This window comes from Corvus kubaryi, unplaced genomic scaffold (assembly GCF_017639235.1).
Source record: "Corvus kubaryi isolate FWS band 111438036 unplaced genomic scaffold, C.kubaryi_AGA036_p1.0 127, whole genome shotgun sequence".
In the NCBI taxonomy this organism is placed as follows: domain Eukaryota; kingdom Metazoa; phylum Chordata; class Aves; order Passeriformes; family Corvidae; genus Corvus; species Corvus kubaryi.
Genome location: NW_024580662.1, coordinates 1,760,488 through 1,786,727, shown reverse-complemented (window position 1 = coordinate 1,786,727; position 26,240 = coordinate 1,760,488). Strand labels below are relative to the sequence as shown.

The 26,240-nt window shown below is 52.3% G+C and overlaps 1 protein-coding gene across 3 annotated transcripts in view; it reads right to left on the bottom strand.

Annotated features, from left to right (window-relative positions):
• Positions 1–8,068: 8,068 nt before the first annotated feature.
• The window catches only part of POLE (DNA polymerase epsilon, catalytic subunit), a 31,715-nt gene continuing 13,543 nt past the window's right edge, over positions 8,069–26,240 (bottom strand). Inside the window, exons 23-48 of one of the 3 annotated variants that reach the window (XM_042024088.1) lie at positions 25,758–25,915; positions 23,606–23,801; positions 21,265–21,479; positions 20,905–21,007; positions 20,634–20,714; positions 20,435–20,557; positions 20,129–20,347; positions 19,612–19,821; positions 18,330–18,473; positions 17,547–17,687; positions 15,164–15,317; positions 14,976–15,082; positions 13,762–13,938; positions 13,174–13,397; positions 12,808–13,028; positions 11,999–12,203; positions 11,416–11,589; positions 11,030–11,155; positions 10,512–10,644; positions 10,226–10,400; positions 10,005–10,136; positions 9,703–9,896; positions 9,297–9,497; positions 8,885–9,010; positions 8,674–8,763; positions 8,069–8,501 (exon numbers count right to left, since the gene is read on the bottom strand). In XM_042024088.1, coding sequence (XP_041880022.1) covers positions 8,346–8,501; positions 8,674–8,763; positions 8,885–9,010; positions 9,297–9,497; positions 9,703–9,896; positions 10,005–10,136; positions 10,226–10,400; positions 10,512–10,644; positions 11,030–11,155; positions 11,416–11,589; positions 11,999–12,203; positions 12,808–13,028; positions 13,174–13,397; positions 13,762–13,938; positions 14,976–15,082; positions 15,164–15,317; positions 17,547–17,687; positions 18,330–18,473; positions 19,612–19,821; positions 20,129–20,347; positions 20,435–20,557; positions 20,634–20,714; positions 20,905–21,007; positions 21,265–21,479; positions 23,606–23,801; positions 25,758–25,915 — 4,185 coding nt within the window. In that variant the 3' untranslated portion in view covers positions 8,069–8,345. Of the gene's footprint in view, positions 8,502–8,673; positions 8,764–8,884; positions 9,011–9,296; positions 9,498–9,702; positions 9,897–10,004; positions 10,137–10,225; positions 10,401–10,511; positions 10,645–11,029; positions 11,156–11,415; positions 11,590–11,998; positions 12,204–12,807; positions 13,029–13,173; positions 13,398–13,761; positions 13,939–14,975; positions 15,083–15,163; positions 15,318–17,546; positions 17,688–18,329; positions 18,474–19,611; positions 19,822–20,128; positions 20,348–20,434; positions 20,558–20,633; positions 20,715–20,904; positions 21,008–21,264; positions 21,480–23,605; positions 23,802–25,757; positions 25,916–26,240 lie in introns of those variants that run through there. The other 2 variants (XM_042024099.1, XM_042024109.1) reach the window with 2 other exon arrangements.

Here is a 26,240-nt window from a genome sequence, read left to right as displayed (position 1 = left end):
TTCACCTCAGGAGTTTACTCCGGAAGTGCGACGAGCGCTGCAAGAGGTCCAACGGGCTGTTTCCGCTCGTCAGGTTTATCGAGTGGATCCCTCCATTGCTATCGCTGTTTTCATTACTATTCCAGACCTCCATCCTACAGGTATCATTGGCCAGTGGAAAGCACAGTGGCCTGATCCTTTGCATATCCTAGAATGGGTCTTTTTGCCTCACCAGCCGAAAAGGACTGTGACCACAGTGTTTGAATTGGTCTCTTCTCTAATACTCAAATGCCGTCAGCGGTGTTTGCAACTGATGGCTGCGGATCCTGCAGTAATTGTCATTCCGATCTCAAAGGAATACTTTGAGCGGAGCCTTATCCATAGCGCTCCTGTGCAAAGCACGCTGCAAAACTTTTCAGGGCAGATCACTTACCATCTGCCCAGCCATAAATTACTGCAGTTGGCAAAATTGACCATACTTTCCTTGTGGCCGAGAAATAGCCGAGTGCCGGTGCAAGGACTCACCGTCTTTACCGATGGTTCTGGGAAAACTGGGAAAGCCATCATTACCTGGAAGGAGGGATCGGAATGGCAGGTGCTGAAGGAACACGAGTCAGGCTGTGCTCAGTTAGTTGAATTAAGGGCTGTTACCATGGCTTTTCAGCGATTCTCACAGGAACCTTTGAATTTGGTTACTGACTGCTTATGTAGCAGATATCACCCAACGCTTAGATTGTTCACTTCTGAAGGAGGTGAACAATGCGGCTCTGTTTTCACTGTTGCAAACCTTGTGGTCTGCAATTCAGGCTCGAGTGCATCCGTATCACATTCGAAGCCACACCAATTTACCAGGGTTTCTAACAGAAGGCAATGCCAGGGCTGACATGCTGGGCAACCCTGCGTGGGTAGGGCCTCAGCCTGAGAAAATTGCACAAGCCAAGGCATCACATGGTTTCTTCCATCAAACTGCACATACCCTGCAGAAGCAGTTTCATTTAACGCCAACCAAAGCGCATGGCATTGTCAGCGCTTGTGCTGACTGTCACGGACTCGCTGCACCTTTGCCACTGGGGGTAAACCCCAGAGGGCTAAAAGCCTTGCAGATTTGGCAAACGGATGTAACTCACATCCCTGAATTTGGTCGGCTGAAATATGTGCACGTGTCTATTGACACTTTCTCCTCAGCTATGTGGGCTACTGCTCACACTGGAGAAAAGGGCCGTGATGTTATCATTCATTGGAAATTGGCTTTCTCAGTCCTGGGCGTGCCAGCTTCTGTGAAAACCGATAATGGTCCTGCCTACGCCTCAGAGAAGACGTGGCAGTTCTTACACCTATGGGGTGTAGACCATACCTTCGGTATCCCACATTCTCCTACTGGCCACGCCATTGTCGAATGCGCTCATGGCACCTTGAAGTGTGATTTAGACAAACAGAAAAGGGAATGCATGGAGAAACCCCACAGAGACAACTAGCAAAAGCTTTGTATACAATTAATCACCTTACAGTACCACAAAATTCAAATAATCCTGTTATTCTGAATCATTTTCTCTCATTGCAGTCTTCAGGTGAGACACAACTGCCCCGGGCAAAAGTCTGGGCACAGCATTTACTTACTAACCAGTGGGAAGGCCTGCATGAGCTTATTGTTTGGGGTCGTGGGTATGCTTGCGTTATACTGGGGTATGGTGGCTACCTGCAAAATGTGTTCGCCCTGACCTATGGCACCAGAGGCAGAACAGGCAACCTCCAAATGATGGCCAGAATGCCAACCATCCAAATGGCGACCAGAATGTAGATCATCAGCCTAATGACTCTTCTGACGATGACCAAGATGTCGACCGTCAGGCAGATGGTCCTTCTACAAGCAGAGACTGGGATGGTCCTTCCACAAGCAGAGACTGAACTTTAAATTTCTTGCTATGGAGTCAGATAGTTAAAGCCTTAAGGACATATTTAGAATTAATAACTGATGTAAATTTCTATTTAGGATTAATAGTAGAGTTGTTATCAAACAAAAAGGGGGAATTGTAGATACAAAAATGCTGCTAGCAAGGATTTTCTTGCTATTTTCTAAGTCCGTGAGAAACTTTTCTCTCTCACAGAAGAGGTAGCAGAGTTATGTAAACAACCAAACCACCTGCAACCTCAAAAAGTCTTGTTTATGGTACAGTAGAAAATATTTTGACAATGGATGTTTTAGGATTTTAGCCAATCACCCCCAAGGGGTGGCTGATCCTTGTCCAATTAGACTATGAAGAAAAAAGTCTATAAAAGAGTTTGTAAAATAATCAAATAATTAAATAAATCAATCTTGCTGCACAATTCCTGCCTGCTGGATCTTCTCTCCTCCTCTTCCCTACAGCTGCGGGACACAGTGATATACCCTAGGGCCTAGGCCTGCGGTAATACTAGTGGCCAAGAAGGCCAACAGCATCCTGGCCTGTATCAGGAATAGTGTGGCCAGCAGAAGCAGGGAGGTCATTCTTCCCCTGTACTCAGCACTGGTGAGGCCGCACCTTGAGTGCTGTGTCCAGTTCTGGGCCCCTCAGTTTAGGAAGGACGTTGAGCTGCTGGAGCACATTCAGAGAAGGGCAACGAGGCTGGTGAAAGGCTTGGAACACAAGCCTTATGAGGAATGAGTGAGGGAGCTGGGGTTGTTTAGCCTGGAGAAAAGGAGACTCAGAGGTGACCTTATTGCTCTCTACAACTTCCTGAAGGGTAGTTGTAGTCAGGTGGGGGTTGACCTCTTTCACCAAGCAGCAACTGACAGAACGAGAGGGCACAGTCTCGAGCTGTGTCAAGGGAAATATAGGTTGGATATTAGGAAAAAGTTTTTACAGAAAGGGTGATAAAGTGCTGGAATTGACTGCCTGGGGAGGTGGTGGAATCACATCCCTGGATGTGTTTAAAAAAGACTGGACATGGCACTCGATGCCATGATCTAGTTGAGGTGCTAGGGCATGGGTTGGACTCGATGATCTTGAAGGTCTCTTCCAACCCAGACATTCTGTGAATTCTGTAAATTCTTATCTCTTTGCTGTTTGCATTAAATTGTTCTTCCCTCAACCTGGTACCTTTACCTTTTGTGCCTCCAGTTGGAGAGGGGAGGGACACATGGTTTTAGTGGGAGTACAAACTTGGAGAATACCATTCCTAAATCACAACACAGCGTCAGGAGAAATCAAAATGTACCAAATGCCACGCCATGTTTAAAAACCCCCAAAATTCAATGTTTTCATCCAACCCTAAACTACCTGTAAATCAGCATGACACAGGTAGACATGCAATCAAGAGACACAAACAAACAGGAACATGTGAACATGGGAGGATGGACAGGTAGATGAGTTGAATTACAGATAAGAATCAGTAGAGGAGATCTGGCCAAGAATTAGACAGGTAGGACAGACCTCAGAAGGAGGAAAAGTGACTGATGAATCATTAACAGAGAGACCCCCAGGTAGTGGCCATGTGATGGTGTCATTGTGAGGGCAGCTGAGCTGGTTGAAGACACAGCATGGACACAGGTATTTGGATTTCTCAGTCTGGAAAATGCCATTACAGAATTATGGGCAACACATGCAAGTTGTGCATCCATTGTGGAAAATAATTTTAGGGGATAAAGTAAATAATTTAATTAAATCTAAAGAAAAATATATTTAATTTTAACTGGCACAGGCATTCTTTTAACTTTAGGAAAGAATCTTGTCCTTTAAGCAAGTGGTCTTCTTTTTTATTTATCATCTATCAGCAGTCCTGGCTCACCAGGAGGTTGGCAAATGTGATGTCCTTCTACAAAAAGGGTGAAAAGGAGGATCTGGGGAACTCCAGGCCTGACCTTGGTGGCTGGGAAGGGCGTGGAGCAGATAATCCTGAGTGCTTTGCTGACAATCGTGCAAGGGAACAGCACAGGAGCAGAGGGGGTGCAAGCTGGGCTTTAAGCCAGGGAAGGGAGGTGGGATAATGCTTTTTATCATGCCAATGTCCTCCCTTACACAAGCGGTTCAGGTCAGTAAAGCTCCCCCAGCTCTGGGAAAGTAGCAGGACATTCACACCATGGCCTGAGGGTATTAATTTCTTCTGATGGGGCATAACTGGCTCAACCACACTGATGTGAGAGGAGGCTTTACGTCTTAGAAAGTGCCATAAACCATCCAAGACCCTTCAAGTGCCCCCCGACTCATTTCTGGGGCCTTCAACCACAGGACTGCGCATGATCCACAGTGTTGCATCAGCCAGATGCAAGATACAGAGTCCTCCAAAAGAGAAAGATCATCTTGGAGGTCTCCCTGGGAGGAGTCTGGGGCTGTTACCTATGACCACAGGGCACTGTAAGAAGGGGGAGGAATCTTGGGTGGATCCCAGAAGAGAGAGTTCATCCCAAACAAGAACTGGTCATCCCAGGTTGCCTTCTTGGAGGAGCCTTGAGCTGCTACTGGGCTCTCAGGTGACTAAAGCAGCTGTGTAAAGCCTTCAGGAGATACTTGGGAGGAATCTCGGGTGGGTCCTTGAGGATGTAGGTCTCATGAACAGAGAAGAATAATCTTGGATGATTCCCTGGAGAAATCTGGGGCTGTTATTTGGGATTTCAGGTGCTGAAATATGATGAGGCTGACAGCTGGTCTGGGGGCCTCACAGAGCCTGACCTGAAATTGGTCAGAATTTACCCGTGAGAATTTTACAGTGAAATTTTGCAGCTTCAGTGAAACCCACAGAGAAGGCCAAGAAGATGATAAATGACAGAAGATGTTCTGGACACAAGGAGAGAATGTTCTTGTTATGGGACGTTAAGTGTGTACAAGGAAGAACTTGTGGATAATATATAGCAACTATACCTTTGCTTGTATAGCTGATTGTTTTACTGCCTGAATGGTCATTGTTTGCTAAGCAGCCAATCTTAATAGGTCACAGCAATTGAGAAGAGGTATAAGAATAGCAGTAGAGAAAATAAAAAATCTCTATCTCTCTCTTGACTTTGGATTACGACAAGTGTGTGCTGTTATGTCTGCCTTGACAAAAGCCACAGAAATAAAAGACAGAAAGACTCCAGAGATGCATGGGAGGTGCCTCATGTTGTAGATGCAGTTTCCAAAGAGAGAAAAATCATCTTGGGCAGCTTCCCTGGAGGAGTCTGGGGCTGCTGCCTGGGATCCCAAGTGCCTAAATTAGAGATGAAAAGACTGGGAGATGCCTGGGAGAAGTTTCAGGGAGATTCCAGCAGACACATTTTTGTTCAAAAGGGCAAAATCATCTCAGGCAGCTTCCTTTTAGGAGTCTAGGACTGCTAGTCAGGGTGTCAGGATTTATCAGTATTAGTGAAAAGAGTCTTTAAGATGCTTGGGAGGAGTCTCAGCTGGATCCTCGAACAGAAAGCTTCTACCAAAGAGCAAAAACATCACAGGCAGCTTCTCTGGAGTAGTCTGGGTCTGCTACCTGGGATTTAAGGTCTTGTAATCACAGATCCAAAAGCCCCAGGAGGTGACTGGGAGGAGTCTTTGGATCATCTAGGATAGTTAGTTCCAGAAGAGATACAGCCTTGGGCTGCTACCCAGGACGTCCGGGCTTTAATAAGTAGAAATAAAAATCTATTTGAACTCTGGCTAGCCCAGCCCAGCTGAATGCAGCTGAAATCAGCCCAGCTAAACTCAGCTGAATCCAGCCAAATGCAGCCGAGCCCAGTCCGGCTGAGCCTGGTTGAATGCAGCCAAACGCAGTTGAGCCCAGTCGAACACAGCCAAACACAACTGAGCCCAGTCTGGCCTAGCCTGCTGGGGTAGGTCAGCCTGCTCTCGGGCTGAAACCATCAAACGTCAGTCACCAGAAGAGATCACTGAGATTTAGGTTACCTCCCCCTGGGTGGCTCCCAATCCTAAATTACCTCCCCCTGTTCCAGAAAGTTCTCCCTTTTGTAGTTATTAATTGGTTCCCTGTTATGACTCCTGCCTCCCTGTTTTCCCCATTTGTTCTGAAAAATTGTATCCTCCCGTCTGCTTGTACCCCATTGGTTGTTTTCCCTTTCCCTGCCTTACTCCACCCCCCCATAAAGGGGGCTAGCCCGCGTCTCCTCGGGGCGTCGCTGGTCCCTGGACCCTCCTGCAAATAAACCTGTTGGAACTCACACCAGAAGCCCCTCCCACCTTCTTTGCCTCCAGGCTAACGCGAGCCTGATCATCGGCTGCCGGACGTGCATCCTCTGAGGAGGAGCCAGCGCACGCACCCATCTCACGCTGATTCCACTGAGCCGTCCAGCGAGGACGTTGTGGAGGCCAACGCTGCGTCCCCTCTGCCCGAGGGCACGCCGGGGCTGGTGGTGACGAGCCCCCAGTGGCGTTACTACCCCAGTCGAATGCAGCCGAGCCCAGTCGAACGCAGTTGAGCTGCTCCGCTTGAGCCAGTCGGTGCTGTCGTGCAGTGTCCCCTGCGTGCAGGGCAGCCCTGGCCCCGCATTCGGGCCCCTCCTGCCCCTGCTAGGGTCCCTGGGAGCCAGAGTGGGGTGACTGTGGGGGAAGCAGGCATCAGGCACAGCAGGAGCATGGTGGTGTCACCCTGGGACGGCCTCTGGTGTGAGCCAGGTCACGGGAGGGGACAGAGGAGCAGAGCATCCCGCAGAGTGGCCCCCTGCCTGCCTCACACCAGGAGTGAGAGAACCCATCCCAGCAAAACCGCAGTGCTGCTCCATCCTGCCTCCATGTCTGCCCAGCCCAGAGCTCTTCCCCCTTTTTGGGATCCTCCAAGGACTCGAGCTGTTCCTTGGCACCCCGTCAATGCTTTTCATAGAATCATGGAATATCCTGAGTTGGAACGAACACAAAAGACTCATCCAGTTCAACTTCTGGCCCTGCACAGACCTCCCAACAGTCCCACTCTGGACATCCTGAGAGTGTTGTCCAAACACTTCTGGAGCTCTGGCAGCTTCGGGGCTGTGCCCATTCCCTGGGGAGCCTGGGCAGTGCCCAGCAGCCTCTGGGTGAAGAACCTTTCCCTGATCTCCAGCCTGAGCCCTGGCCCAGCTCCACCTGTTCCCTCAGGTTCTGTATCTTCTTGTATTGAGGTGCCCAAAAGGTCCTGGTGTCATGCCCACAAAGAGGCTATGGCTGTGGTGGGCCTGTGCCCTTTGGGATGCTGTACCCATGGCATTTGAGGGCTGACAGTCCCTGCTGCTGTGTGGGGTCAGTGTAATCATCAGCCATAAGTGCAAACTGGACCTGTCTGACCAGCCAGTGCAGCCCATGCTCCTCCTCCCACTACCTCCACCCTGAACGACTTTGGCTTCCCTGGCTACAACTACAGGTGATGGCCCTGTCCCACCATCATCACAGTGCCCATTGGTCTTCTCCTCAGATGGTTCTTCAGTGGGGGTACATGACTGTGTGGTTGCTCCAGCCTCAGGCCATCCCATCCCATCCCATCCCATCCCATCCCATCCCATCCCTCTCCAGGTACCACCACAGCAGGAAAGGGTCACAGTGGCAGGGTGGATAATGCGTGCTTTGCCAGAAACCATCAGTAGCCCCCAGTTCTAAGGGACCTTCTGCCTCCATGAGGAGCATACACATGGAGAAGTGAGACATGTCCTACAGCCCACCTGCCACCACTGCCAGCCCCAGGCTGTCAATAAACCCTGCCTAGGGCTGCTCACTGTGGTGGAATGGAGGGACACGGGTGTCAGAGCTGGTGGCTGTGTCCCCATTCTCCAGCCCCACACTGCCATGGTGGGGACATGTACAGCCTCCAGCCATGGGCTGCTGGTCCTGCGGCAGGGATGTGTATAGAGTCTCAGGCCCCCCACCTCACTGGACAGACCCACTAATACCTTAATGAGAGCTGACAAGTGCTCGGGCCAAGCCTGCCCAAGTGCATTAGCACAGGGAAGTCACCCCGCTGCAGACAGCTGCCCACAGGCAGGACCTGCTGGCAGGTATGGGCAGCACCTGTGGACACTGCCTGCCTCATGCTGGCAAGGGCTGGGCTGAGGATGGGGTGAAGCCAGTGGTACCACAGCCACCAGTATGCCACAGGCCACGGGTGGTACCACAGCCACTGGCACCAACAGCCCCTGATTCCTCCCTCGCCAAAAACTACACCTGCCTTCTACCACCCATTTATTTACAGAAACTGAAAATTAAAACCACACCAGGGGCCAAGCACAGACCTGTGGAGCCCAGCTCCAGCCACTGGAAAGCCCCAAGTCCCCCACCAGGCAGCTGGGGGCAAAGACAGCCCAGTCCCAAGCACGGTTCTGTCTCCCTTCCCTCACTGCAGGAGGGGTGTGCGGTGTCTCTGGGGTCTGGCTCATGGCCAAGGGCTCCAGTACCACTCTCCATGGATGTGAGAGCATGGAGAAGGCAGGAAGATCAGCCCAGCCCTCACCGCTGGAGCTGGAGGTTGGTGTGCAGCAGCCACTCAATGGTTTCCAGCAGGTAGGCCATGCCATAGTGCCGGGCGATGTTCTGGAAGACGCCGACATGGTCCATAAAGGCCTGGGGAGAACAGGGAGGGAAGGAGGCTGCCCAGAATCCATCCTGGGCAGCCAGGGGCTCTGATGAAGTGGCTAGGTAGGGCTGGCCAGAGGGCAGCTCAGCAGGTGCCAGGGGAAAGGGGATGTGCAGTTATGTGCAGAGGATGTGCAGAGGCACAGGAGGCACAGGGCACCTTAGGGCCCCTCACTGAGCTGCTGGGCAGGTGTTGAAGTACCTGGGAGGAGATGGTGAGAGTGAAGTCTCCAGCACAGCTGCAGTACACAGGCATGTGCGTCTCCTTCACGCCATGACACTTCTTGCACACCTGAAGGCCAAGGAGGTTCAGGTGGGTCAGGAGATAAGGCCAGGCCCCTCTGCCAGTGGCAAATTGAATGTGTTGAGGCTCAGACAACCACAAAAAAGGGGGGGGGGATCCCTGTGCTTACCAGGTCCTGCAGCACGAAGGCCATAAGTTTCTTCTGCAGGGCTTCCACCAGTGCTGTCTCGATGGCATCGGTGTCGTACTGCACCTGGCAGCTGGGGCAGACCCAGCTGGGCAGCACCAACCCATCCTAGGGGCAAAGAGAGGGAGGTGAGCACCACAAGTCCCATGCACTGGGATGGTGGAACTTGTTTGTGGAGAGGACAGAACATAAGCCAAAGCCCAAGCATGCTCAGACCCATCACAGGCAGCTAGAAAAGATGAACAGAAAACTGGCTTTAGGTGAGGGCAATCATGGGCAGCAGGCAGAGCTACAAAACAAAGGGGAAATAAAGAGATAAAGTAGGTAAGGTGATGGACTGGCCTCTAGCACTGTTGTACTGGAGCCTCTATTGTCCCTAGGAAACAGGCTGCACCTGGGAGAGGGCAGGGTCCTTGCAGAGGTCCAGGTCCCTGCAGAAGTTGCAGTTCCTGCAGATGACTTCAGGAAGCACGTAGGAGCGGCAAGGGTCCCGAAACTGGGCTGCTTCTGAGAACTCGCCCACCTCAATGAGGCGCAGCAGGTCCCGGCGTAGTTTGTTCACCTGGTTGGTTATGTTAGCATCCAGGGAGAGGACCTACAAGGATAAGAGCCAGCTGAGCCTACTAGCAGAGACTGTTCTCAACAGGACAGTTCAGATCCTTATGACCCTCATATGGATTTAGGGCACAATAAACTCGTTGTAGATCCCTCCTGGGAAAAGCTGCAGCAATGGACAAGGACCAGAATTTCAGTCCAGATCCCAATCCTTCAGCCAAGGGGCCTGGCCCACCCCCACTGACCTTGCAAACGTATTTGATGAACTCCAGAGCTGGGTTGTTGAGGGGCAGGTAGGAGCCAGGCAGGACTGGGAACATGTCTGAGGGCTCTGTGGCATTGCGGGAACCAGTCATCTTCTTCTGGATCTTCTGGGTGATGGTGAAGAAGCTCTGGGTGAGCTCATTGGACACATAATCTTGTGAGAAGGTGATCATGCCTAGAGGGATGAAGCAGAGAGCGTTTGAGTTGATTGATGGCACATAGGGACAAGCAAGGTGGGTGGCTCTCTGCCTGCAGCAGGGCTGCCCTGGGGCTTGGCACTCACCAGGCATGGCCCCCAGCTCCCCCAGAGCCTCCTGGGACACCTGGCTGGTGCTCCTCCTCTTGATGGGGGTGCTCCCAGGGGTGTTACGCCGCAGTTCCTCCTTCATGCTGTGGTACACAGCCACAATGTAGGCTGGGAAGAGACAGGCAAGGCTCCAGCTCCTGCCTAGAGCTGGCACTGGGGGGGGCATAATGATCTCAGCATCTCCCAGTACTGCTCACCTGATACAATCATCAAGAAGTAGCTCTGGCAGGAGGCGGCCTGGGGCAGGAACTGCGCAATGTTCCAGCTGTTCTCCAGCAGCTCCTCCACATCTGGCTCCCCTTCCTCCCTCGCTACCTCCTCCTCCTCTTCCTCGCTGTCCTCCTCCAATGCCTGCCTCTTGCTGGTGTCCGTCTGGGGGACCCAGAGATACCACAGCAGTCTCTCATGCCCAGCCAACACTTCCCTACTCTGCTCAACCTCAGCACCCTGCTCCCAATTGACAGGGTGCTTCCCATCTCTTACCTCCCCATAGTGGATGCGAGAATCCACTCTTCCCTTGATACCTCCATAATTTGCTGGGTCCATCCACAGCAGGAACTCCCAGCAGCGGGAGAAGGAGATGGTCAGAGAGTGGAAGATCTCCTTGGAGTGGATGCTGGAGGAAGGAAACTACAGTCAGTCCCTGTGTCAGCACTATCTCTTCTCCATGGGACACTGTGGGGAGGTGGTGCTGGCCAGGAGAGAGGGGTGTCCCCTTTCCCATCCAACCCCTGCCAGGGGAAGTCATGCCCAAGGACACTTGGTTCTGTATGAGTGTTCTTGGAATGCTGCCTAATAGAGGACAGCTAAGGACAGATCACTACTCCAGGCATGACAGCAGGAAAACTGGGAAGCTTTGTCCCTTCAATAGCTTTGCCAAAAAAAGTAATAAATTCAGTTCTGAGGCACATCAGAAGACAAAAAGTCAGCATCCTCCTCCCTGGCCTTGAGCCCTGCCCCAGCCCCACCACCCAGGAGCCCCGTCTCCAGGTGCACCCTACCTGTTGATGATGTATTCCATGTAGCTGATGGCATCCTCAATGCGCCGCTTCTTGGTGCACAGGATGATGCGGTTGAAGTTGGCGTAGACCACAGAGGAGCCCAGGCGCTTGAATTCGGCCACCAGCCTGCAGCAGGACATGAGGTGAGGTTGGCGGGTGGGAAAGCAATGCCCGAGGGGCAGATGCAACCCACAGGGGATGTGTTGATCTATCAGCTGGAGTCAACATGCAGCAACACTGCGCAAGGGAAATCACCCAAAGAAGATGAGGTCCACCCTACTGCCCACCTCTCTGGAAGATCACTGTGGGTGCCAGCATCCTGGTCACTAACATCACACCTCTCCATTCCCCATCCACCAGCCTGGCACACTTCAGGCCTCACTTACTGCAGGAAAAGCTTCTTCATCATGTTGTGGAGTGTGCGGTGCAGCGCCGGGTCATAGAGCAGGGAGGAAGGAGAGCGGAGCCAGCGGTAAAAGTGAATGACCTGGTTGTCTGCATAGACGTTGTGGTACTGCGTTATCTCCTTCACCCAGCTCACCACCATGCTCTTCAGGATCCTGCCAGTGAGCAGAGATCAGCATCACCCCACCAGCCACCCGTTCCTGACACAGATGTGTTTACAGACACACTAGTGGATTTAGAGCAGGAACTCCCTTGTTCAGCCCTCAGCACATGAGCCACAGGGTAAATACGTGGCTGGCTCTATAACCTGGTGGATCATGAACAGAGGAGAAAGCAACATCCCCACACATCTGCTGGCTGAGGCACCAGGCAGCTCTGAGGATCTTCCAATGTGTTGGAGAAGATGCCTGCCATGCACTCGAGGCCTGGATTTATACTTAGAGCACCCTACAAGCCCTATTGCTCAGGAAAGGCTAAAGCCAGGAAGGAATGTAGCAGGACCCTGAGGGGACCTGCCAGGATGGAGACCACCTGCTCTACCTCCTGCTGTTTCTCAAGCCACACCTGAAAGTGCTCGAGCAGAGGGCAGTCTCATCATAGCTGGCTGGGATGTTGGCAGCTTGGTTCCCTGTCACCATGTCCTCCAGGGATGCCTGCTGAATCACATCGAAGCTAATGCTCATGCTGGAGCCTCCTTCCATGTCGTTCACGTGGTGGGACTGCAACACGGTGTTCACAGCCAGGCTCTGGATGTCCAGCTCCAGACACACTAAGAGCAGACACAACTGTCAGCAGGGAGGTGGGGAAAGGACCAGGAACATCCTCCCTGCTGCTGCCAGAAGTGCTTTTCACAGGTATGGGGTGATCTATAGGTGCTGCTGCACTCAGAGCGGAAATGCTTTCATAGGCATGACTGGACCTTCATAGGTCTTGACTGAGCCTTGTCTTTCAACAAGGCTTGGACCTAGTGACCCTCTGGGGACCACTGTTCTTCCTGGAAGCTGCAACAGTGGACCTCAGGAGAACTCATTACACTCAAGCTGCCTAAGAAAGACCTGTCCCAGCGTCACCAGGGATGACCAGGTGAGCTGTTCTTGGGCTGACACATTGCAGGTGGTCTGCCAAGTGCTGCTGTCATTGGTCACTAGTAAAGAATCCCCATTTTGATGCCTGCACATGTTACAGGTGAGCCCTCCCTGCTCCAGGACATGCCCCTTGCATCCACCTTGCCCATATCGATGCTGAAACCCAAAAGCTGCTGGTTACAACTGTTACCATAGAGATTCTTTGGGGACTGCATCCACCCCTCTGCAGGACTCGGAGAAGGATACAGCTCTGCCCCATTCAGTGCTACCACCCTCCTCCCTCCTCACCTGTGGAGTAGCAGCCAGGATTGTTGATCTCAACTGAGGCTCTCTCATCAAACTCCATGACCAGGCGGTTGTCATCAGCCTCCTTCCCCCCCAGGTCAGGGCGGGCCGTGGGGGACAGCCACAACAGGTGGTTGTGATGACGAAGGTGGCGTGAGAAGAACAGGTCAGAGCCGAAGGTGGAGATGTCATCAGGGAGGTTCCCAATGGGGATGTGGTAGTATCTGAGGCACAGAGATGTCTGGTCATTGGCGTGAGCATGGCTGCAGGGAAAACAGGTACCCTGCCTGTCCCCTCAAGGGACGAGGCAGCTCCTGTGGTCCCACTGAGGGCACGCCAGCCTCAGGGGAACATGGCCACCCTGGGTACCTGCTCATCTCAAAAGCCTGGGAGAGGCAGGTGTCCAGGTTGAGATAGTGGCGGATCATACGGCGGGCAGCATGGCGCTGCCAGTCCAGGACCGAGTAGCTGATGTCATCTACCAGCCGGATGGGGACCAAGGGGAACTCCTCAATGATGGGGATCCCACTTGCCAGCCGTTTCAGGTCCCAGTTGGACTGCACAGCCACCAATGTGGGGCCCCGGCGCTCGTCCTGCACCAAAGAGAAAGGGACATGTCCTAGTGCACCTCTCACCTCAGCAGGAAACTGGTGGTGTCAGGTGCCCCATCCCCACAGCAGGTCCCCATGGTCCTGGGACAGCACACCCCAGCATTCCCAAAGCACCCACCCACCTCCACACCACCAGCTCTCCAGCTGAGTGCAGGGATGGAGAGAGATCCTGAGGTGGCCTTTCTGCTGGCACTGCTCCAGGTAAGACCCCCACAAGCAAAACAAGCTTCTTGACCTTGGGTCCAGCAGTTACAAGCAGGTGTTCTTAGAACTGGTGCACCAGTGCCTTCCACAGCATCCTTCCCTTAGTCCCCATGGTCCCACATTCCCCCCACCTTCATCTCACCTTGTAGCCCAAGAGCAGCCGCTGGACACCTCTGTAGATGGCCTTGGGGTCGGTCTCAGCGCGCACCTCAAAGGTGTGTTTGTCCGGTGGCAGGAGCTCCTTGCCCACCTTTTCCAGCAGAGCTGTGCGCTCTGCTGAGAACAAGGTGGTGAGGTTTGGCATCTGGTTGCTGCGTACCTGGGTGCAAGAGGAATCAGGTCAGAGCAGGGGGAGAGCAACCCTGGGATGTGTGGTGCCAGGGGCCCTGCTAAAACATAGCAGGGATGTGCAATATATGGAGAAACCTCCTGCTGCCTGGCCCTACCAGGTCTGGGGTGGAAAGGACTTTTAAAGGTTGTCTAGTCCAACCCTCTGCCACGGACAGGGACACCATATAATCTCAGAATTGTTTAGGTTAGAAAATACCTGTAAGATCAAGTCCAGCTGTCCACCCAACATTGCCAAGGCCACCACTAAACCATGCCTCCAAGTGCCAAATCCTCACATCTTTTAAATCCCTCCAGGGATGGTGACTCCACCACTGCCCTGGGCAGCTGTGCCAGGGCTTGACAACCCTTTTGGTGAAGTTTTTCCTAACATTCATCCTAAACCTCCCCTGGTGCAACTTGAGGTCAGCTAGACCAGGTTGCTCCAGGCCCCATCCAACCTGGCCTAGAACACTTCCAGGGATGGGGCACCCACAGCTTCTCTGGCAAACCTGTGCCAGGGTCTCACCAGCCTCACAGGGAATAATTTCCTCCCCAATATCGCATATAACCCTGCCCTCTGGCAGTGGGAAGCCATTCCCCCTTATTCTGTCACTCCATCCCTTGTCCAAAGTTCCTTTCCAATTCTCTTCAGGCACTGGAAGGGCCTCTAAGGTCTCCCTGGAGCCTTCTCTTCTCCAGGCTGAACACCTCCAGCTCTCCCAGCCTGTCTCCAGAGCAGAAGGGCTCCAGCCCTCATCACAGCATCTCCGTGGCCTCCTGTGAACTTGCTTCAGCACCTCCATGTCATTCCTATGTTGCAAACCCCAGGGATGGAGGCAGCTTTGCATGTGGGCTCTCACCTGACCAAGGCAGAGGGGCAGAATCCCTCCCTCCCCTGCTGCCCACACTGTGGGGATCAGCCCAGGACACGGGGGGTTTTTGGGCTGCCAGTGCACGTGTCCAGGGCATGTTCAGCCTCTCACCCACCAGCACCCCCAATTCCCCACCCTCCACAGCCCTCCTTACCTTGTCCAGCACGAAGACGGCAGCCTTGCGCTGTGAGGGGATGAAGAGGCCCAGGAGCGCCTTGCTGCCCTGGGAGCTGTGGTAAAGGTAGATGTGGCGAATGCTTCCTGGGGACACAAGAGCACAGAGCATCAGTGGTGCCCATGGGTACCAGCTGCCCCAGGAGCCCCTCTCCCAGAATGCCTCACCTGGCTCTAGGTAAGTGAACTGGGCCAGCGAGCGCATCTCCAGGTGCTCGATGTTGAAGGTTTCAGCCTCTCGCCCTGCCAGGTGCCGGACGAGCTGCCTGCTGACCATGCACACGCAGCCCAGGTGGATCAGGGCACGGAAGAGCAGCGGCACCTGGAATCATGGGGAGAGATGTGATGGAACAACTGCTACTAAGCTCTTCTCGGTGGTTGCAGACCTAGAATAACCCAGATTAAAACCCACAGGTAGCACATATCTGAGGTTCCTTGGCATAAGTTTGGTATTACCAGCCTTGCTAAAGGTATACAACAGGTATCTCAAAATCCACATATTCCTGTCTAGGCCCAGATCCTACCATCAAGGTACTTTGGAGGATGTGTGGAGCAATATTTGGCCAATCTTGCTGCTCTGCAACTTGTGGTTTGTCATTCCGAGGCAGGGGCTCCATCTGAACCTCCATATAATCAGCATGGTGGGAGATTTACCACAGATCCATCCTGTGTTATTAACCCTGTAGCTGTCAAATCCACTGCTGCAGGAGACTCCTGAATGGCTTGCTGAGGAACCTGGTCTCAAACTAGTGAAAAGCAATAAGCATTTCTTGTCTGATTACTCTTCCCTTGTGCTAGTTTTAGTTGTAGAAGCTCCTCACATCTCTTCAGCAAGGTAAAGCATTCCCATCTAAGTTCCATCCCTGAAGGCAAACTGTTCCCTCCCTTGCATCTTCCTGTGTTACTCCTGCTGTATCTTCTGGGATCATGATCAGAACTGCACTGCAGATATTTAAAGATCAAGACAGATCTTTCCTTGCCCAGGTCTGTGTCCAGCTGGGTTAACTGTGTCTCTGAGGATGGAAGCTCCACAACCCCGTGGGGCAACCTGCTCAATCATGCTTGCAGAAGTTTTTTCTGACATTTACACAGAACTTTCATGTTTTAGGTTGTGCCCACTGTCGCCCATTCTTTCCTGGGCACCAGAGCAGAGCCTGGCTCCTCTTCTCCACTCTTCCCATCGAGCAGGTCCCCTGAGCCTCTTCTGGGCTGCACAGTCCAACTCACTCAGCCTCCCCTCAGATGCTGCTATATGGTTATCTAAATTCCTTCATATCTTTAAAACTTCTCCATGCCCTTTGTTTTACTTCAGCTGCTCATTTTAATTTCCTCTCAGGTTCTTGATTTTTCCTCTTCCCACTTATTAAACACGACTAGAGCAGAGAGAACTCATGTTTACTAGAGGAAGGTCTATAGATATAAAGAATTTGGGTACATACCAGTCACTTCAGACAAGTAATCTGAAGTAAGTTTTGGGTGCTGCTTACTAAACCTCCGTACAGTTTGGTAGGCACCATTTTCAATTGCTGATGGCATATATGGTTCAATCTTTTTCATCACCACAGGATTTCACAGGCTCCACATAATCATTAAGAGTTGTGCCTTGTCTTGAGAGACCTTTCTTCAAATTTTTCAAAAGCAGAAGCTTAAGGTGAATAAAAAAGTTTTCTGTAACCATGTCCCACTGGAATGCTTCACAGGTTATACCAGTAACTTCAGTAGCAAAAGTCTCCCAACTCTGTGATGCTCTTTTTGCCCTTGCAGCCTCCTGCACCTCAGAAAGCATTTCATAGCCAGTGGCACCTCTGCTCACAGCAAAGCTTGTCCTACTCATGACTTTTCATCCATAATAATCCTACAGACCATTTCAGTATCAAATTCACCTGCCTTTAGGCTTTCTTAACTCCATTCTTACAATGGTGTCGTCTATTACTTCCACACAGGCCAGGTCTTTTCACTGCAACATCTTCTTAGTTAAATTCCTGTCATCAGGTTTTGATCTGCTGGACAAACCAGTATCCTCACTGGAAGCAAGCATCCCAGGTTCCCACCTTCATTTTCAGCACTGGAAAATTGAATTTTAGCCTCATTGCTTTCTACAGAATTTCATTTAGGTTGTTCTTGCTCTTCCTGAACATTCAAGTTGTATGCTGTTCTTTTTCTAAAGCTTTTACAAACTTGTTTTAGAGGACATGGCACTCAGACACTCAGACCTACACACCACTCCAGCATATGTTGGGATTTTCCTCAGCTTTACTCCAAATGCCCCTTCTCTTTTCTGGTTCCAATACCAGCAGGCTGGCTCTGGATTAGTTTAGAGGAAGCTCTCCATTTCTTTCCCTAAAGTTTCCTAAAGCCAAATAAACTGAAGTCCCTTTCTTGATATACTGTAACCCATGCGCTGATACTCAGAATTTCTGTCCATATAAGCATAACTCCCAGTTCCCCGGACAATGTCCAGGGTCTTGGAGTTTTGATGTCTCACCACTGGAACTCAGACTAACAACCTACTGCTCAGCAACCCTTAAAGATGAGCACCTGGAGGAGTTACCTGTGTCTCATACACTCCCTCAATGTCCGGAGCAGAGAGGTCTGCGTTGATTTCGTTGATGTGCTCTTGGTACATGTCTTCAGGGACAGAGTATTCGTACAAGTTGTAAACTAAGTTTGAGCGAGGCAGGATCCTGTTTACCTGCCAAGGTAAGGGACAGGATTATTGGGACACATCCCACCACATGGCACCACTACCAGGAGCCAGGCTCTGAGCCAGGCCAGCTCCTGGTGCTCCTCTCTCCTCAGGAAATCAGTGGATTATGCTCATGTGTTGGGGTTCCTCCCCCCTGCCATGGGGTCCTGGGAGAGGGGACCCTGGGGTAAAGGCATGGCCTAGGCATGGGGTCTCCCTGCTCCCTTGTACCCTAATACTGTTCCCCATTGGTTATTTTGTGTTCCCCTGCCCGGGGAGGACCTTGGTTGTCCCATGATTGCTCAGTTCTTCATCAGTCCCCCGGCCATGTGGCTGGAGAATAAAGATCTCTGAAACTTCTATCAAGAATCACTCCCGATTTCTTTCCATGGGCCTCGCTGTCTAATGCATGTTTCAGGAGACCCTGCTGCAACACTCATGCACATTACAAATTCCCGTAACAGAGAACTCTATTTCCAGACAGGCTGGGATTAGCAGAGGGACTAGGGCCTGGATGAAGGATATCAATGGGGTGGCAGAATGAGGTATTGCATGGCAGATGCTTGTAACTCCTGCTTACAGGGGAGGTGAAGTGCCTTATCTCAGTGCAAGCAGCTGTATCCCCTTCCAGAATGGACAGGTCCTCACCTTCCTGTAGGCTGTTCCCTCCTCAGGCTTTGGGACACGCTGGTTGACATAGAAGACACGGGGGATGCTCAGCTTGATGCAGTGCAGGTCGCTCCCTATCACCGCCCACAGCCGGAACAGCCCAGGCTGGCTGGTCTCTGCGATCTGCAGGACACGGGGCACGAGGTCAGCGTTAGCAGGAGAGCCAACGTGCCACTTAACACTGCTGAGTGCTCTGGGGATCTACATAATCAGCTGGTGGCTAAAAACAAAGTGGGGGGGCTTAGAGTCTCATCACTTTCTGCTCTGGAGTCCCTGTGTCCTGCTATTGTCCCAGGGTACCACGAAGAAAACTCTGCCTCAGGCTGGCCAACTAACTCCAGGAAATGTCACTCAAGTCACTCTGAAGTCCTGGACCTGCAGCTCTGAGACCCTTCTGGAGGATGAAGTGGGTTGACAGGGGCTGGGCTTAGGTGGTCACACATAACAAAGGTTTGTAAAAACACCTGGATGGCACCACCCCACCTCTTCACTTGTACATTGGCTGCTTCTAGGCACCACTGGAATCCTGTGCCTAGTGCTAGGCTCCTCAACACAGGACACGGACATACTGAATAGAGTGAAGGGCCTCAAGGAGGAAGGGACTGGAGCATCTTTCATATCAGGAAAGGCTGGCAGAACTGGGACTGTCCATCCCAGAGCAGATAAAGCTCAGAGGGATCTCATCCACATATATGTACCTAAAGGGAAGTACAGAGAGAACAGAACCTGACTCTTTCAAATGGTGCCCAGTGGCAGGACCAGATAGCACGGGCACAAAGCATAATGCAGGAGGGTCCCTCTGCATGTCAGAATCTTTTTCCCTGCAAAGGTGAACCTGGTCCAGATTGCCTAGGGAAGGTGGGCACTCTCCATCCTTGGAGATATTCCAGGACTTGGTCCTGGGACCCTAGCTCTGGGTGGCTCTGCCTGAGCAGGATGTGGGACCAGAGGGACACCAAAGCTGACCCAGCCTCAACTGATGTTTTTGGCATTCTGTGACTGTGCAATGCTGCCCGTGGGCTGAACTAGAGCTGCCCCACCAGCAGACCTACCCACGCATCCTCGAGTCACCAAGAACGCCTCTGTGGGCACCTGTTTCCATCCAGATGTGATTCTGAAGCTTTGCAGCCCCTTCTGGGCTCCCCAGGGCTAACACCTACATGGGGTAGGTCAGGGTTCCTGAACTTGACCGACTGACCACAGAGTATAAATGTGAGGCTTGTGCCCCAGGCTGCTCTGTGGCCTGTCTCCTCCCCAGTACCTGCACGACCTGCCAGGGCAAGTCCAGAATGCTGCGCGCTGTCCGGCGCAGATAGCCACTCAGCCCTTTGGAGAGGGCATCCCGGACCACTCCTCCACCTGCCACCACCCCATCATCTTCCAGCCGTTGCCTCTTCCGCCGCTCCTGCCGCTGCCGAGCCTGCAGCTCCCACTTCTTCTGGTGGAAGCGCAGCCAGACCAGACGCTCTTCCTGAGTGGGGTGACAGCAAGCATGAAACCAGCAAAAGCTTCCCAGCCCCACAGCATCACACCATACAGCCTAGCCCTCCAGGCCCCAATCCCACACCATGTTCCTTCCCCAGCTGTGAAGCCACCACCCCCCTTTTCTCTACCAGTGGTTGCATTTATGTCTGCTGGTTATATTTCTCCTTGTATCCCTGAGCCATGTGTGTGCAGAGTGTTTTGGGAAACACACAGCTTGCTCCTGGAAGCACCCAACCTGCTTGGATGGATGAGTACAGTCCTGGGGCATCCCCCGCCCAGTCTGCTTCACCTACCTTGGTGGTGCCAAGGGGTGGAGGTGGGCCCAGGATCTCCCGCCAGGACTGGGACAGCTCCAGGTCCTGGGACAGCTGTTGGCTTTCCTCTGCTGCAGGGATGCGCTTCCGCTTATTTGCAATGGGAACCAGTGGCTGAGGGATCTTGACAGCCCCAAAGTCTTCTATGTCACCCACCTGTGAGTTGGGTGTCCCCTCTGCAGGCTGGCAGGCAAGAACCTGAGGGAGCAAGGAGAGCAGGAGGATGTGGGCTGCAAGAGAAAAGTCACACTGGCACTGCCAGCACCTTCCCCTCACCCTCTTTACCTGTCTCTTGCCTTCTGAAACAAAGAGCTCATTGATTTTTTTCTGTTTGTACACATCATTCTTCTCCAGGAGTTTCTTGTGAAGCCAGTCTGGGTGTCGGACCCTTGGCACTGGGTTCTTCACCTGCAGAGTAGCTCAAAATCACACCAAGTCCCCTGCCCAAATCCTTCCTCCTGTCCAGCCCCCCACTGCTCTGTACCTGCTGCAGGGCTGCAGGAATGGTGATGATTTTCTGGATGGTGCTGCCCAGTCTCTCGATGTAGTAGTCCCAGTCCAGGATCTGGGAAGAGGACAGAGCATGGGCAGTGAAGAAAGCCAAGCAGAAGGGCCCCCAGACACAGGATCAAACATCCCAGTAGCACCCCAGCCCCCTGCTTTGTGAGCACAGGAAGCCACTGCCCAGGTTGTGCCTCCAAAAGGTTGAGCCCCTGTCCCAGATGCAGGGCCATCTGCAGGGATGCCTCACTCACTGCACGGATGTTGAAGTCCTGCAGCGATGGGCTCTTCAGCCATTTTCGGAGGTAGTGTTTGCGCACGCTGGGCTCGGCTTGGAAGATGGCAAGGGGGATGGCCCTGGGGAAGGCAGGGAATCAATGTCCTAGCACCCCACGATCCATTCTCCCAGCCTGTGGAGATCCTCCAGGCTTCTTCTCAACCCCTGCAAGGCCATTAGGCTGTACAGTGTAACCCATTGCCCTGCTCATGGCCTGTGCCAGACACAGGTGATCACCTGGCCACGTATTTCAGCTCCCTCCCTTCCTGCTACCTGCCCATCCCCTCTTGGTTTCCCCCACACTGCCAGAAGCCCTGGCCCCTCCAGGTGGGGTTACCTCTCGGTGACTGGAGACCCTTCTGGTTTCTTGGAAATGATGAAGCGACAGCTCAGTCCTGCGTCCTTCACCATCTGGTCCCCCAAAAACTCTGCCAGGCGCTTGGCAGTGCTGATGGAGGTGGACTTCTGCTCCCCGTAGTCTTCCAGTTTGCGTGACATGGACCGGTTCTCTGAGATGAGCTCAAACAGCTCTGAATCGGGCATGTTGGCAGCCTGAAAGACAGGGAAAAGCCCAAAGTTAGCAAGAACTAATGATCAAACTTTGCTGCTGTCAGGAACAGGGAGCACCACACACAGCTGATGTCTCTTCACAGGGAGCCTGGGAATTGCTTCCTGTTACAGCTGCCAGTGGGATCTATAGAAAAGAGGGCGCTTGGGTTTCAGGCTGGCACCAGTTTGTGCCATGGCTGGGCTGTGGCAGCACAGCTTTGTGTTGTGCACACAAAGTTGGGCTCACCAAGAATGTGTTGTAAAACAGCATCACAAAATGAAGGACTGTAGAGGACCAGAACTAAGCATGTTTTGTCTCAAACATTCTGAGTATTGCTACAGGAAAGGTGTGATTGAAGGAGAGGGTCCCGCGGAGGTGTGGCAGTGCTGTTCTGAGCCAATTCCCTGCCGTGCCTTAAGACTTATGCTTAGTCCCCTCTCCAGCTTACATCCAGAAGGGCTGGCTGTGCATGAAAGGGAGAAAATAGGTCCCCTCTCTCTCTTTTCTTTTTCTCCTCTCTCTTCCACTTTCTTTGTCTCATTGTTTGCCCTAGCTCTGGACCATCCATGTGGCATGACCAAAGCAACACCAACACAGATCTAAGGACTGGTGATACTATTTGTTTTGTTCCCTTGCTTTGCCTGAGCAAAGCAGGGCCATCATATTCTACTTCTTACTTTGTACTGAACCCTGTTGTGGGAGTGGGGAGCTTGTGTAAAGGTGTGTTGTGGCTTGTTAGCCAGGACCTTTGAGTAGCAGTAGTTTTGACTCATGTGCCAGCACCTTTGTGTGATGGTGTGTTGCAGCTTGTTAGCCAGTGCCCTTGAATATTGGTGGTCTATTGCAGCTTGTGAGCCAGTGCCTTTTGAGGAGCTTGTGGTGGGAGTTGAGAACTTCTTGAAGTGTTCTGTACAAAATTAAGGGCTCGCTTGCTTCCACTCTTGTGGAAGTCTATTGTAAGAATTGGCTTGTTGGCCAGCACCTTTTGAGTCTAAGCAGTGGGCTGGTTGCTGGAGTTACAGCAACTGTACAATAAAATGTAAGAGTTCCTGACACGTGATTGGTGTCTTTGTTCAACCTGACCAGTAAATCATGACAAGGACCCAGTCAGACTCGTGTTCCCTCCCACCCCCTTGTCTCATAAAATCACAGAATCATTTGGGTTGAAAAGCTCTCTAATATCACCGAGTCCAACCATTCCCCCAGCATTGCCAAAACCACCACTAACCCATGTACTCCCGTGCCACATCCACACAGCTTTTAAATTCCTCCAGGGATTGGGACTCTACCACTGCCGTGGGCAGCCTGTGCCAGAGCTGGACAGTCTGGAGATGAAATTTTCTCTATTACTCAACCTAAACCTCCCCTGCTGCAATTTGAGGCCATTTCCTCTCATCCTGTCACTTGTTCCCTGGAAGAAGTGCTCAACTCCCACCTGGTTCCACCCTCCTGTCAGGGAATTGTAGAGTAAGAATGTCTCCCTGATCCTCCTTTTCTCCAGGCTGAGCCCCCACAGCTGCTCCTCATCAGACTTGTGCTCCAGCCACTTCTCCAGCTCTGTTCCCTTCTCTGGACATGCTCCAGCCCTTCAATGTCTTTCCTGTCATGAGGGGACAAAAACTGACCCCAGGGTTCAAGGTGCCTCACCAGTGTCCAGCACTGGAGGGATGGTCACTGCCCTGGTCCTGTTGGCCACGCTATGGGTGGTACAGGCCAGGTGCCATTGCCCTTCTTGTCTACCTGGGCACGTGTTTAGTCACTGTTGATCAACACCCCCAGGTCCTTTCCTGTCAGGCGCCTTTCCAGACCCTTTGTCCCCAGCCTGGAGCATTCCGTGGGGTTGTTGTGACTCCTGTGCAGGACCCAACAGTTGACCTTGTTGAACCTCACACCACTGGCCTCAGTCCATGGATCCAGACTGTCCAGATCCCTCTGCAGAGCTTCCTGCCCTCCAGCAGATCCACACTCCCACCCAGCTCAGTGTCATCTGTGAAGTGACTGAGGGTGAAAGAAGTACAGGGGACTACTGACTCTGCAAGCAAAGTCCACCCTCCCACAGTGCCCGACCAGCTTGGTTGCTCCTCCCCAGGCTCCACCTCAGAGCACAGATGTGCTGAGCTGTGCCTACCTTGCTGTAGAGCACATCCAGCCAGTAATCAGCCACCTTGGCCACAGAAGCGTAGACCTCCTCCAGGGTGCTGCCTTTCAGAAAGGCTTCGAACACAGACGACTGGAATATCTTCACCAGCTGCAGCTCTCCCCGGCGTTTCACCTCAAACCCCTTCAGCTCAGCCAGGGACCCGTCCTCGTTGAACACAGCGTACCTAGGAGAGAGCATGAATAAACCTGGCCTGCACCAAAGGACATGTCCCCCAGGGTGCCGGTGGTGTCCCTCCTGCAGGGTGCTTCTCCCCATGCCACTGTGCCACCATCCAGCACGTTCAAAAGAGCCACAGCAGCACCTGGATAATCTCAAGTATTTACAGCTTCTCTAGCAACCATTTTACCTTGGTCTGGAAAAGGACATCAGCTCTTGCACCAGCTCATCTACACTGACTCATCAAACCACAGGGGAAGGGACCTTAAAGATTATCCAGTCCCACACCCCTGCCATGGGCAGGGACACCTTCCACTAGACCAGGTTGCTCCGAGCCCTGTCCAGCCTGGCCTGGAATACAGTGGGGCAGCCACAGCTTCTCTGGGCAACCTGTGCCAGGGTCTCACCACCATCACAGCCAAGAATTCCTTCCCAATATCCCATCTATCCCTGCCCTTTGGCAGTCTGAAGCCATTCCCCCTTGTCCTGTCCCTCCCAGCCCTTGTCCAGAGTCTTCCTCCAGCTCTCCTGAAGCCCCTTTAGGCCCTGGAAGGGGCTCTAAGGTCTCCCTGGAACCTTCTCCTCTCCAGGTGAGCACCCCCAGCTCTCCCAGCCTGGCTCCAGAGCAGAGGGGCTACAGCCCTTGGAGCATCTCCGTGGCCTCCTCTGGACTCAATCCTGCAGCTCCACGTTTTCTTGTGCTGAGCGTGCCAAACCTTGATGCAGCACTGAGGGTAAGGAGTGACCTTAACTGGTGGAGGAGTGACCTTAACTGCATATAAGTAAGGGGGGGAGATGAGAGCCCAAGTGGGGAAATGAAGATATTAGGAAGAGATTTAGAAAGAAGGAAACTGTCAACACCATTGCTGGCAGAGGGGTTGAAACTGGATGCAGCCATGACACACCTAAGGGATCATTCCTCCCTCTTGCCTTTTCTCTTGCATTGTTTTGCCTTTCACAGCCCTGAAAATTACCTGTATGTCTCAAAAAAACCCCAAACCACCACTGTGGGAATGATCAGTGAGGAGAGGGGATACTCAAACCTGCTTGGCCAGCCCTTCTCCCACCTGCCCACATTCCCATCAGCACAGCCTTTCCTTCCTCCACCAACCATGGTGCCTGCAGCCACCTCCAGGTTGTTGTGCTTGGAGAGTGGCCAGGAAATAAATGCCCTTTCTAACATCCCCAAACTATAGGAATCCAGAGGACCTGAGGGGAGTCCTACGAGCACAGCCCACTCAGAGTTGGGCAACACTTTGACTCCTGAAGAAGGCATTGACTGCTTGGGGAGGGGCACTGGAAGGGAATGGTGTGTGCTGAACCTCCTTCTGTCAGGGATTAAGCACAAAAAAGTCCAGAATTGTGAGGACAGAGGGTGCTGGGGATAACAACAGCATTTTTTTGAGTCATATCCAGGTCTGCCCCCCAAAATAATGGATGCTACTGCTCTAGCTCATGTTCATGGTTAGGAGGTGGTCATTGAGAAATCACTACAGTTTGGGTAAACTATCCTATAATGTGACGGTAATGGCAGAACCCAGTCCTACTTACAGACAGAGAAGGAAGGGGAAACACATAGGAGAAGTGTTACTGGAAGTCTTTTAACTCCTGAGATAGGAAGGTAGGAACTGCTAAGTTTAAACAGATTAGATTGAATACAAGCAGTATTAGAAATCCTCAGAAGGAAAGTCAAAGTTCTCCTGCACACCTTAGAGCCAAACAGGGAGATGTCTGGGCACCAGGTTGGAGAAATGTCATGTTGCTGTTATCTGCTAAAATTTACTGCCATAGTAGCTGGATTTGAAGATGATCTGATGTAAGGAACTTGCCATTTAAAGCCAGTGAGTCAAGTGCTGCTGGCTCTAGGGGCAAGGACCAACATGCCCCACATGCGCAAAGGCAACGAGATCCTTAGTCTGTTAGCTCAGGGAAAGAGACAGTATTTCAAGCTTTGAAATCTCACCTTTTCTTCAGCTTCTTGCCCTCCTCTTTGGAGGCTGGAAGGATCATGGCCAAGTATGGACCATCCACTTCAAAAAAGATGCTGTTCTCTGAGCGCGTGATGTATGTGAGTGAGGCTGGATCCTGCAGTTCTTGGTACTGGTCATTTGTGAAGCCTTCCTGTGGCACAGCCCCAGAAGAACAGCTTCAATCCACAGCTGTCTGGTCACACAAGGGGAAGCCCCTGGGACACACCCTGCCCAAAGGGACCCCTGAGCACCCCTCTGAGAGCTGCAGCACAAGTTAGGACTCAAAAGTCAAAACACCTGTCCTGCCTGCTGAGAAGAAAGTCTTTGGACCCTAAAATGATATTTTCTTGTCTTAGAGAGCCTGGAGTGAGCAGAGGATAGGTTTAGACCTTGCTCTGGACTCCCTACCTGCACAGGTAAGCATGCACCTAACCTGGCCTCTTACAGACCCCCTCTCTGATGGGGGATATCAAACC